The sequence below is a fragment of the Mesoplodon mirus genome, assembly GCF_964341445.2.
Source record: "Mesoplodon mirus genome assembly, chromosome: 7".
In the NCBI taxonomy this organism is placed as follows: Eukaryota; Metazoa; Chordata; class Mammalia; order Artiodactyla; family Ziphiidae; genus Mesoplodon; species Mesoplodon mirus.
The window spans coordinates 5,649,021-5,661,223 of record NC_138983.1 but is presented as its reverse complement, the minus strand read 5'-3'; the positions used below and the strand labels follow the sequence as shown (position 1 = coordinate 5,661,223).

Sequence of the window (12,203 nt, the reverse complement as noted above, 5' to 3'; positions counted from 1 at the left end):
AGGAGTCCCTGCTAAGGGGTGGGAGGGGCCGTGATAGGACCACAGAACGGCGGTGGGTGGGGCCAGAGGGGTTTTATTTCAGATGGCTGCCCAGTGCCCCCTGGGGACGGATGGCCTTCCTGGAGGGGCCAGGGATACACAGACCTGGGGACTAGAACTCGTGGTGGGGAGTGACTGTCTGAGGCTCTCCAAGCAGGGGGTGTGGGTGACATGAGCCCAGGGCAGGCTGTGTCCAGCCGTGGCAGCTCGGGAAGCAGAGGCACGGTGACCGGGATGTGGCATGAGGGCTGGCTCCTACAGTGCGGTGACATGGAGGCCCTGGCCCCCAGCTGCCCTAGTGCTGTCGTCCCAGGCCGCGCTGCCAGCAAAGGCGTGCAGGTCACTCAGCAGGGCCTCGGCACTGCCCCTTGAGCCCACCGGCCCCTGGGAGCTGAGGCCCAGGCCCCCTTTGGTGTCATCGTCATAGGCTTCCTCGGCCGGCTCCGGGGCCTGCTGTGGGCTGGGCCCCTGTCCACACTGCCCTTCTTCCTGGGATTCACGCTCCTCTTGGCCACCACCCAGGTCGTAGTCATCTTCCACGTCCTGCTCGTCCTCCTGCCGCTCCGGGTCTTCATCTGGCGACCCCAGCTCAGCCCGGAGCCAGCGGCCTGGCGGGCTGGCCCAGAGCAGGCGGCGAGTGTGGCCCCACAGCGCGGCGCCCAGGCGGGCCGGGTGGTAGTAGCCCCCCGAGTCCCGGCTCAGGCGGCGCCAGGCCAGCGCCAGGCCGGTGGCCAGCAGCAGCAGCAGCAGCAGCAGCAGGACCACAGTGACCGAGGAGCTGGAGCCCGGGCTGTCCTCGGCGCCGCGGCCCGAGCCCAGGGCCCCTGGCAGGGCCAGCAGGGTCCAGAGCCCTAGGACGCAGGGCAGGTCCTGGGGGGAGACAGGAAGGGGCTCACTGCCTGGGGTTTGTTGCCTCTTGGGTAAGGTGGGGTCAGTCAAGCAGAAAAGCCCAAGTCCTCGTCAGTAAGGCCTCTCTTGGCTCTGTGATGTCCGCCAGCGATGCGTCCTCCTCCCTCTCGCCTCCCTCTCTCCCACTGCACCATGTAAGCCGGCTCCTGCCTGGGGCCTGTGCACTGGCTGTCCCCTCTGTCTGGAATGCTCCATCCCCCCAGAGAGCCACATGGCTCCCTGCTCACCCTGGCTCAAGGCACCTCAGTGCAGCCTAAGCTGGCCTGGATTAGTACCCTGACATTCATCCCCGCAGCCCAGCCCTGCTTTACCCTCCTACCCGCTCCCCGACACAGGAGATAACTCTGCCTGATTAGTATGCTTATTCTTTTTTTTTTTTTTTACAGTACACAGGCCTCTCACTGCTGTGGCCCCTCCCGTTGGGGAGCACAGGCTCCGGACATACAGGCTCAGCGGCCATGGCTCACGGGCCCAGCCGCTCCGCGGCACGTGGGATCTTCCCGGACCAGAGCACGAACCCGTGTCCCCTGCATCAGCAGGCGGACTCTCAACCACTGTGCCACCAGGGAAGCCCTAGTATGCTTATTCTTTTATCTTCCCCCCAGGAAGATGGGGATCTTTTTGGCTTAAGCACCTAAACAATTCCTAGTGCAGATTAGGCGCTCAAGAAATATCTGTAGGGACTTCCCTGGTGGCGCAGTAGTTAAGAATCTGCCTGCCAATGCAGGGGACGCGGGTTCGAGCCCTGGTCAGGGAAGATTCCCACACGCCGTGGAGCAACTAAGCCCGTGCGCCACAACTACTGAAGCCCACGCACCTAGAGCCTGTGCTCCGCAACAACAGAAGCCACCGCAATAAGGAGCCCGCGCACCACAAAGAAGAGTAGCAGCCAAAAATAAATAAACTAAAAAAAAAAAAAAAAAGAAGAAATATCTGTAAAGACTCTGCCCCGGGAGGAGGGGATGGAAGGGAAGGAAGGCACCTGCAAGGCCAGTGTTGGACCTGGCTCTTCCTGAGGCCCAGGAAGGGGGGGGGACTGAGCCCAAGGCAACTGTGTAGCCTCCATTTGGCCAGGTCCCAGGATGGGGGTCACTGAGACCCCTCTTCCTCCCTTCCAGCCACGGGGACTGCCCCAGCTGCAGCATTTCCGTTCAACTCTCCGTCCCTGGAGCCTTGGGCCTCGCAGGGCCAGGGGCTGGGGGAGGCGGGTGCAGCTGCCAGAGGAAGCCTGCGGTCGGAACAAGGCAGGTGGGGGGTGCGCGGGGGGAGGGGTGCCGAGATGCGAGCAAGGCTTCTCCACCACCCCACACTGTCTGCCCAGGCTCCAGGGATGCAAGTAGAGGCTGTGTGGAGTCCCAGCTCCCGAGCAGAGCAGGTGAGAGTCCACCTGGGGGTCTTGAAGGGGGGTCGGGCACGGAGTGGGGCACTGGGGGGCCACCCCCTGAATCTGAGGGAGGCCCAGGTCTGATGTGAGGTGAGAGGAAGGCCCAGCTTCTGCCCCGGGCTCATCCCGGGTCTCTCGCCCCTGCCCCCTGCCTGGCTGCTCGTGCCCCCGGGCCCGCGGGGGGTCCTTCCTTAGCTCCTGGGGCCTAGACATTCCAGCCCTGACCTCCTGTGGCCCCCACCCCAAGGACCCAGCAGGCTCCACGCTCACCATCGGTCTGCTGGCCTCTCAGCGCCGGGCGCCCACCTCCAGCCCTGGCCGTGTGGAGCGAGAAATGAGCTTGCGCTCTCGACGCACCTGGGGTTAACTCGGCGCTTCCGCTTCCTGCCCACAACACCCCGGGGTGTTGAGGTCTCTGAGGCCCAGAGAGGGGCAGTGAGTGGTTCAGGCAGGCACAGCCCTCCCTGCAACAGGACTCTCGTCGCCCCCCCCACCCCGGGGCCTCTCAGAACCACCCTGATCCACACCAGATCCTCACCAGCCTCTCCCGGGGCCAGGCTGGGGCTATGGGGGGCGGGGTGGGGGATGCTCACGGTCCCCCAGACCTTCCCCACATTTACGATCCATGGGGGCACCCTATGTCCCCCCACAGGGGTCCAGACTTCCTTTCCCAGTCCCACCCTTGAAGCAGAAGGGCAAACCTGGCTTTTAGAAAGAGAATTTTATTTGGAATGAAAATATAGAGCCCATCCCTCCTGCTTCCTCAGGGGAGGGAGCAGGGGGGCTGGGTGGGGGTGGGGGAGACGGTGCCTCAGAGTAGAAGCTCTCCTGGGTACAAAAACCCTCCCCAGTAACAATGCCCAAAGCCAGGCGGTGGCTCCAGCCTAGGCCCACAGGATGGGTCAGGGTGTGGACTGGTCCCTGAACCTGCCCCAGAAACCCTCAGCGGGGCAGGGGCAGCCAGCTGGAGTCAGTGTGACCTGCCAGCAGAGGCTGAGTGAGAAAGGGGTGGGAGGAGGAGGTGAATGGGGAGTGGCATCCACTGGGCCCGAGGTCTAGGCGTCTCCATTTTCCATGCGGCCCAGCTGCTCCTCCAGGCGGCAGATGCGATCCCCCTGCTCCTTGACCAGCGCTCTCAGTGCTCGCAGCTCCTGCATCACCTCCTCCAGCTTCCCAGCCTCCTGCGGGGACATGAGCGGGGGCAGGGGTTTCGGAGCTGCAGCCCTCCCCAAATCTACTATCAGGCAGAGGGGCCTGAGGCCCAGAGAGGGGCAGTGAGTGGTTCAGGCAGGCACAGCAGACCTGGGCAACACCTGGGCTTCCCAACACCACCCTGAGCTGAGGGGCACCTACCCCGGCTCCGGCAAGGCTGCCGCCAGGGGCGGCAACACTGGTGAAGGCAGCAGGCGTGGAGGCCCCCGGACGGGGGGAGCCAGGGGCCGCGGCGGGCCGGCTGTCTGATAGCACGTTGCGCCGGTTGACCTTCAGGTCCCGCTGTTTGCTGGGCACGTAGGCTTCCCGCAGGGAGATGAGGATGGGGTTGGCATCCCGCCCGCTCACCCACTCCTCTGCCTCCAGGGCCGCCTCAGGCCCAGCCGTGTCGGGGTACAGATCATCCTGGAAGAGGTCCGACTGGGCGGGAGGGAGGTCTGGGTCAGCTGGGGCCCACCTGCAGGGTCCCCTCGTCTGGACCCTGATTGGCCACCTCCTCAACACTCTCCTGGCCTCCAGGCTTGCACCCTGTCAACCAATCTTCCCATGGCCTGACCCCTAGTGACCTTTCTAAAGCTCAAATCTGTTCTTTCACTTCCCTCTGGACACCACCAACAGCTCCCTCTGAAGATTCCCCCCCACCTTCCCAAGCAGGGGCCAGCTACGTGGCTCTGTGGGACTCCAGGAGCCACATCTGTGCCCTGTGGACAGTGAGTTCCTGGGGCTGGCCCCATCGAGCTCGTCCTCAGCTCTGCTCCCTGGACGTGCCTGACATGCTACCCTGTGCCCTCAGTAAACGCTGGCTGGAGAGAAATGAAGCACGTTCAAGGCTCTCAGCTGGGGCTCTGAGGCCGAGCCACATGTGGCTGAATCCCCACCTCACGGGAGCCTCCACTGCAGCCAGCCTCCCCGCTGCTCTTTCCATTCCCACCCCTGTGCCTTCGCCTGGCTGACTACCCACCCCTCACTGGAGGCTCTGCCCCAGCCATGCTGTTGGTCCTGCCTTGCCTCCTACAGGGAGACCTCCAAGGCTGCCCAGTATCTGTCTCCTGTGGCTCATGCCGAGCGAGGCCTCAGTTCACCCTGTGTCTCATCCCTGCCTGCTCCTGGCTGGGCACGCTGGCATCTATCCAGCCCACTGACTACACCCACACTCGGCCATGTCCCATTCACAAGCCTCACCTTGGTCACCCCTGTGTGGTCTGTCTGCTAGAAAGGGAGTGGGTGGGCAGGGAACCAGGTGGCCTCACCTTTCGTGGCACAGTCATGACAATGGGCTCACACTTGCGCTCGTGCAGTTTGTAGAACCTGGGAAAGGGCGGGGAGGGAGGACCCATGGGTGGAACCTGCTCCCCACCAGCTCTCCCAGCTCCCTCTGCCCTCCCCTTCCAGTCCTTACCCTGGCGCCTCCCCCGGGCTGACCCCTGACCCTGGGGCCCCTCTGGGCCGGTCCCTGCTCCTGAGCAGCCCCCCACATCCACCTTCTTACCGGGCAATCTCGCACTTGCTGACCTCCAAGCCCCTCTTGGGCATGCTGCCCATACCCCTCTGGGGCTCTTTGCTGGTGAACGTGTTCAGGAAGTGGATGTAGGGGGGCTCGTCTGTGATCTCAAAGTACCGGATGCTGGAGTCACCCTGCAGGGTGGGAGGGGGCAGGGGTCAGCACCCGGGCCTGCCTATCTCTTCCCTGTCCCCACCAGCCCTGACCAGCCCTACCTTGCCGCAGACGTAGACCACACTGGTGTCAGGGTCGTAGAAGGGCAACAGAGCCCCGTTGCTAGAGTCCAACTCCTGCAGGGCCATGGGCTCCCCGAAGTTTTCCTGGCACATGGGTTGAGGGGCAGTCAGGCCAGGCCAGAACCTGCCCTCTCCCCTCACTGTCCTAACCCCTCACTGGGACTGGCCCCAGCTAGCCTCACAAGCCAGCTGGCACTGCCCCTACCATGGCCACCCTTTGCCCACACGGTGTAGCCCGGCCAGGCCCTCCTGGCTCCCCTCCCTCCACTCCCACGGTCCCATTTTCCCCACCTACTCCAGGCCTTCAGACTACCCCCAGGCCACCAAGCAAGTACTAAGAAAGTCCCCACCACGCGGGAGCCAGGGGTGCTGGGCAGCACCAGCTGCTGTCTCAGAGGGGCCCCTGGAGGTCACTAGACAGAAGGTTAAGCCTGTGGGACAGAGCAGTTCACAGGAAAGACTGGAAGCCTTCCTGGAGAAGGGGACCCCTGCACTGGGCCTCGGAGGACAGCTGAGTGTTAACAGACAAGCAAAGGAGGGAAGGGCCTTTCAGGGGCAAGAACACCGTGGGCAGACACGGAGGCAGGTGGAGGCGGTGGGGGAGGCCAGAGAGCCGGGGGCAGGGAGAGGAGAGGCTGGCAGGGCTCTGGGTCCTGGGTGCCTCAGGTGCCAGGCCGAGAGCCTGGGAACGACAGGCCTCTCCAGGTGACCTCCGCCCTCCTCGCCCAGGGTGGAGCCCGTCTTGAGGCCGCCTGCTCGGGCCGGCCGGGCTACTCACTGGGTCCCAGAGCGCCAGCTGCCGCTCGCTCATGCGGCTGAAGCCCGTGGTGAACACCTTGCCGTCTGCCAGGAAGATGGCCCGCATGGGCCGGGCCCCCTCGTGAGCCTTCTCCCGCTCCTGCCGGGGAGATGGAGCGGTCAGTGTGGAGCCCCAAGAGAGCCCCTCGGTCAGTCTGCGGCCATCCTCACCCTCCAGGGCCACGTACCGCCACCAGAGTCCCCCGGCGGGGGTCAATGATGCGCACGCTCTTGTCCTTGCACGCGGTGCAAAAGAGACTGCCGTTGCGGTTCCAGCTGACGTTGTAGATGAGGTCAGGGTGCAGGCTGTCCAGGCGGTACAGCTCCTCCGCCGTGCCCACGTTCCAGATGAGCACCACGTTGTCACAGCCTGCCGGGCGGGGGGCCATCAGCTCAGACCACCCTCCTGGGACCCGACCTGGCACTCGACCTCTGTGGGCCTCAACCTTCCTGGGTGTCCGATGGGCCCGGGAGCGGGTGTGGGATGCTGCGGAGCTGTGTGCATCGAGGGGCAGGGAGGGGGCGGCGGTGCAGACCTGCGCTGAGCAGCACATTGCGGGCCGTCGGGTGCCAGGTGATGATGCCCACTCGCTTGGTGTGCCCCTCCAGCACCACCGTCGGCTCTGTCAGCGGGGAGACCAGCCCGTTCTCCGGGATCTGCCACACCTGCGGAGGGGTGGGGAGGGCAGCTGAGGCCCCTGCTTAGCCCCACTGCCAGGAGCCTTGAGCCACATCTGCGACCCCCGCCCCATCACAGCCCCATGCCTCACCATGACCGTGCAGTCCTCCGAGCCGCTGGCGATGACTTCGTCATTGTGGGGACACCAGTCAATGTCCAGGACAGGTCCTGTGTGTCCGCACACTGTCGGGTAGGCCTTGTCAATGCGGCCGGTCTGCAGGCATGAGGGGGGCAGTCAAGGGGGACCCAAGATGCCCAGGCTCCATCCCTCCCAGAACTTCAGCCCTCCCCTCTGTGGACGGGGGATGACGCGGTTGGCCTGGCCCACAGGTGGCCCAGATGTGACTCTCACTCTGCCTCCTCCTAACCCACCTCTTCCTCACAGGTGTCACCAGGTGAGCAGGAGACGTTTGTTGCCTCTGACCCTGACTCCGTGGCAATAAAAAACAGACTTTCCCTGTCTGTGCTAACACCTCCCAGGCAGTAAATGTGGATTACGACACCTGCCCGGCAGTGTGGGGATGGGCAAATTATGGGTTGTGAAGGGAGCAGAGAGACCTGGCAGATGCGACCAAGCTGGCTCCAGTCTCCTCCCAGCCCCGATGGGGCCCACCTTGCTTAGGGGGAGCACCAGGAAGGCGCCTCCACCGCTGGCCTCCACAATCACTGCCAGGAACTTGGGGTTGACGGCGCAGAAGGTGCTGTCCCAGGTGACACGGGACACTCGAATGTCCTCATAGCACTGGTCATTCTTGACAGGCTGCCCGAATACATGTCGGAATTTGCTCTGCCGAACCACTTTGCGGAACATGACTGCAGGGTGGAGAAGCATATGTCAGCCTCTGCCCATCCCAACAACCCCCAAGCCTCCCGGGGCTGCACAAAGGGAGTGGGGAGGATGCAACAGGGCGCCTGGGCCTGATAACCTGCCTGGCTCTCGGTTTCCCAAGTTACAGGATAGGGTCATAGGGCTGACCTGGCTGCCTCTCCCCAAGGGGGGATCTGAAGGCAGAAATGCATTGACCTCCTGCAGAACCACTGCTGAGTCCTGAGGGGCTCTGCTGGACGCTACCCAGGGCCTCTCCCCGGCCTCTGGTATGCGTGTGGGGGAGGGGGGAGGTGCCAGAGTCAGTGCAAGCTTAGCTCCTTGGTGGGTCCTAGTCAGTTCCCAGCAGGCTCCTTCCTGCCCAGGATTTGCAAGCAGGGTGATGGGGAGGATAGACAGAGGAGGCCGGAATGATATCCGTTGTGGGTCCGCGCTAGGCCACAGTTCTGGGTCCCACGGAATGTGCAGTGCCTGCAGGAATGTGCAGGGAGCCCCAAGCCGGTCCAGGGGGCCTGGCAGGACTGGGCGGGGGTCGGGACGCCGCTCCCAGCCACAGAGCATCCCAGATCGCCCTCAGAGCGGGGTCCAGGTGAAGCAGGAGCCCAACTTCAAGGATCCCGGTCTGGCAGGGGAGACGCTGAGCGGCCAGGGGTAGTTGGGACTGAGGGTGGGGCGCCGCGGAGGGGAAGGGCTCCTCGGACTCGCAACCCCCACCCCAGCCCCCTGCGGCTCTGCCCCCGAAGTCCCGCCCAACCCCCCGCCTGCGCCCCCAGCCCCGGCCCGTCGCGCTCACCAGGGACGCCGGGAGGCTGTAGCACTGACCTCGGGCGGCTCCGTATCCCAGTCTCTGGGAAGCAGGAAGCGGGAATCAGGAAGTGACAGAGGAGAGAGGGGCGGGGGGCGGGGGGCGGGGCGGGGGCTCAAGGGGGCGGGGCCGAGGTCACGCGCGGAGGGGCGGGGCGGGAGGCTGTGAGCTGTTGCCTGGCAGGCTGGAGCCTGAGGAGTGCGGGGCCGGGGCCTCACGGGGCTCGGGGGCGGGGCCTGGGCGGGGCCTGAGAGAGCTCCGCCCCGCAGCCCCCCAGGTCCTTCTGGGGCAAAGGGGCAGGGGCAGGGGCAAAGGGGCAGGGGCAGGGGCAAAGGGGCAGGGGCAGAGGCAGGGTCCGGGATGGGGATGGGGCCGTAGTGCGGCAGCCTGGCGGCAGATCCGGACCCCTTCCCCATCTTGCTCCTCCTGTCGGCGTCCTCAGGAGTCGCCAGGGTTGGGTGGAGCCCGCCCTCCCTATCCCACACCTTAATGCATACTTCCCGGTCGAGTCCACCTCGACTCTGAAATATAGTATCTACTCGGACAGGCAATATATTCACATGCCTCAAGTTACAAAGGTACGTGCTCTTGGTACAATGTAAATAAAACAGTGGTGTTTTAGGGGGCGAGTGGAAGGCCCAGCCCTCTCATTCTCCCCGGTGAACACCTTTGGGTCCTGCCTGGCCTCCTTATTAAAAAGAGAAATAAGGCCATGACTTCCAGACCCTCAAACCTTCCTTGCTTTCCTCAGCCATCTCCCACCGAGGCCTGGAGGTCTGTCCATAGATGTCTCCCTCCTCCTGGCCAGCTCCTGAGACAGGCTGGCCTCCTGGATCTACCTCATCCCCATCCCACCCGGGCAGGCTTAGGTGTCCCTGTAGGTCCCACAGGCAGAATCTGCCCCCTCCAATCTGGCATTCTGTTTGACTCCAAAGTCCTTGCTTTTCCCACTGCTCCATAACCCCTATAGGACAGGCCAATCCTTCCAGCCCAGGACCAGAATGTGGGTGGTTTGGAAGAGGAAGTGCAGCCACAAAGCTTCCCTCTCTGTTGTGTCCCACAGGCAACAGCCAGGGGTCTGTCTAAAGCCCACACCAGATCCCCTACCCTGAACCCTCTCCCTTTGCCCTTCATCACATCAATGACCCACCGTCACTGCCCCCTCCCCCACCTGTTACCTTCTTTCATCCTCTCTACATGTGGCCCAGTGACACTGACCCTCCTTATCCCTGAAATACACCACCTCCCTTCCCACCCCAGGGCTTTGGCACATCCTGTTCCCTCCATCTGGAAGCGCTTCCCCCAGATCTTGAAAAGACTCCATCCCTCACTTCCTCCAGGTCTCTGCTCAAATCTCACCTCCTCTGGGGGCCCTCCCTGACCATCCCCCTCACCCATCACTCTCTGGCCCTTACTTGTTCCTCCTGTACGTTCTTAATCACTACCTTATGTTATATTGTATAATTATTTTGTATATTTGCTTTATTTTTTATTTTTGGCCGCACTGCACAGCTTGTGGGATCTCAGTTCCCCAACCAGGGATCGAACCTGTGCCCTCAGGAGTGACAGCTCAGAGTCCTAACCACTGGACCACCAGGGAATTCCCCAATTATTTGTGTATTTGCTTTTTGTCTGCCTTGTCCCGCTAGGACGTCCGCAAACTGAGGATTGCACTTTGCCTTGTTTCCCACCATACCCGCAGTTCCTAGAACAAGACCTAGCATACGGTATTTGTTCAATTAATGTATACTGAATGAATAAATGAATGGCAGCCCTGAATGTGGAATTGAAAAATGTTCATATTCACAGCTCTCAATGTCTGGTGCCTATGAAGGAGAGGGAAGTGTGTCTCTCACCTGCAGAAGGGATGAATCTTCCAGAGGGCAACAGGAGCCCAGCCCCATGGAGTGTGTTAGGGGTAAGGGGAGGGACTGTGGACTGTGGGGGGTAAGCCCTCCCTTCAGCCCCTCTGGCCTTGGGTGTGCATGTTTCCTCCGATACAAAACCCTCCCCTGTGGGCCGGGAGGAGAACTCCTCTTTATCTCACAAAACCCTTCATGGCACTGCTCTTTCTCCTGGATGGCAAGTACCCATTATGAGTGGGGTTCCCTTCTGGGACCTTGGAGGTGGGGCTGGCCCACTCTCCAAGAGGTAGGGTTAGTAGCATCTTTTTTTTCTTTTGGCCACACACCGCGTGGCATGTGGGATCTTAGTCCCCCACCCAGGGATGGAACCCACACCCCCTGCAGTAGAAGCACAGTTTTAACCACTGGACCGCCAGGGAGGTCCCCCAAGAGGTGGGGTTAGGATTACGGACGAGAGTTGAAGGCAGGTGGCTGGCACCGAGGATTTAATCCCTGATCTGCCTCATGGGAAACAGCTTCGGGATCCCTACCTGGGAGAAGGAAGAGGGGCACTCTGCAAGGGGGACATCAGTCCAGACCCTGCCCTCAGGAAGTGTGCAGTCCAATGGGGTGGGGAGTGTGAAAGCATTTGGAAAGTGGAGGAGGAGGCTGTGCGGTGGGGCGGGGGGGGGGCAACCCCTGGTGGGCAGGATGCTGCCACGTGGGCTCTGGGGGGTCAGTGCTGTCCCAGGTCTGAGTGAGACCTGGGGCTGTCCACTGGCATAATCGAATTAGTGGCTAACAATGATTAAGCACTGTGTGCCAGGCAAGGATCCGAGCACTTCACAGGGATTAACACTCTTAGAAAATGGAACCATTATTATGATCCCCATTTTACAGATGAGGAGACTGAGTCTCAAAGAGGCCAAGAACCTTGCTGAAGATCACACAGTTGGTGAGCTGTGGAGAACCAGGATTCAAACAACCTCTGAGGGGCACTAGAGGCCATGTGCTAACCCCACCCAAAATGAAGGCTGGCTGAAAAAGCACCTAACAAGTGCTCAATAAATATTTGCTGAATGAATGAATTCAACAAATTTGTGCCTGTCCAGAAATCTCTCCCACCAGCCTTGGTGCCCACAATTGCAGGAAATGCTATGATTATGCTGCTGGTATCAGCAACACCACCACCCAGCATGCTTCCATCCCCGGGTTTGGTTAATGATCACAACAGCCACACTTGCAAAGGGAATGTTATCACCCCATTTTACAGAGGAGAAAACTGAGGCAAAGAGACTGCACCACTTCAGTCTGCCTATACAGCAAGCACCCCTGGGAAGGGTAGCACGTAAAATGTCATTGTCATTTACACCTACTGGCAAGGGCATCTCTCAGCTTCTAAAGGTCACAACGCTGAGCTAATGGGAAAGGATGGGGGGGGCGGGGGGTGAAAGGGGAAAGGGTTCATGATTTTGGAACCCTGGGGATTGGGTGGGGTGAGTGCCAGTAGAGAGTGATGGATATGAAAAGGAAGTGGCGTGGGGGGTCTGAAAATAGACCTTCAGCACTTCCTAGTTTTTCTAGCAGTGTCTGCAGCTTAAGAGGGAGCAGGTTGGCTCTGCCCTAGAGACACCGTGTGACCTCCAAGGAGCCTGTGCTCTCTCTGGAGCCCCTGGTCCCCAGAGTTCTCTGCTTGGACATATTCCCATCTCTGCATCTGGGCTGAGTGTATAGAAGGGGCTCAGGCTGCGCACTCTGTACCTCCTCCATGGTGGGGGATGGGTAGGTGAGCACTCGAACCCTTAAACGTAGCAGACCTTGAAGTCCCCTGCAGCTGCCCGAGGCATGGAGGCCGGCCATGCTCTCTCAGGCCACCTGGGTGTCTGCAGCCCAGAGCTGGTCATGGGCACCATGATCTGCCCCCAAAGTTCACAGGATCCCAGATGCTCAGGCCAGGTGGCAATTTCTCC

General features: G+C 61.6%; 2 protein-coding genes and 1 long non-coding RNA gene across 3 annotated transcripts; 1 reads left to right on the top strand and 2 right to left on the bottom strand.

Annotated features, from left to right (window-relative positions):
- Positions 1-66: 66 nt before the first annotated feature.
- PTPRCAP (protein tyrosine phosphatase receptor type C associated protein) lies at positions 67-2,671 on the bottom strand. Its single transcript, XM_082626413.1, has 2 exons — positions 2,603-2,671; positions 67-909 (listed from the first exon to the last, which is right to left on the bottom strand). The coding sequence occupies exons 1-2, from the start codon at positions 2,603-2,605 to the stop codon at positions 295-297; spliced, it is 618 nt and encodes a 205-aa protein (XP_082482539.1). The 5' UTR covers positions 2,606-2,671; the 3' UTR covers positions 67-294.
- Positions 2,672-3,038: 367 nt separating this feature from the next.
- CORO1B (coronin 1B) lies at positions 3,039-8,441 on the bottom strand. Its single transcript, XM_082626412.1, has 11 exons — positions 8,378-8,441; positions 7,372-7,571; positions 6,850-6,972; positions 6,616-6,745; positions 6,268-6,449; positions 6,060-6,179; positions 5,261-5,365; positions 5,034-5,179; positions 4,795-4,852; positions 3,686-3,964; positions 3,039-3,513 (listed from the first exon to the last, which is right to left on the bottom strand). The coding sequence occupies exons 2-11, from the start codon at positions 7,567-7,569 to the stop codon at positions 3,388-3,390; spliced, it is 1,467 nt and encodes a 488-aa protein (XP_082482538.1). The 5' UTR covers positions 7,570-7,571; positions 8,378-8,441; the 3' UTR covers positions 3,039-3,387.
- Positions 8,442-8,776: 335 nt separating this feature from the next.
- LOC309807138 lies at positions 8,777-11,271 on the top strand. The gene is made up of 4 exons (XR_014294520.1): positions 8,777-8,967; positions 10,039-10,116; positions 10,199-10,307; positions 11,134-11,271. It is a non-coding gene; the product is annotated as an uncharacterized lncRNA (long non-coding RNA).
- Positions 11,272-12,203: the final 932 nt, after the last annotated feature.

Excerpts from the sequence above, each read along its gene's own strand:
- CORO1B (XM_082626412.1), bottom strand. The coding sequence starts at position 7,569 with ATGTTCCGCAAAGTGGTTCGGCAGAGCAAATTCCGACATGTATTCGGG. Across the intron at positions 6,746-6,849 it reads CGGAGGACTGCACGGTCATG|GTGTGGCAGATCCCGGAGAA; the intron begins GTGAGGCATGGG and ends ACCCCTCCGCAG. Across the intron at positions 5,366-6,059 it reads AGCTGGCGCTCTGGGACCCA|GAAAACTTCGGGGAGCCCAT; the intron begins GTGAGTAGCCCG and ends CCCATGTGCCAG.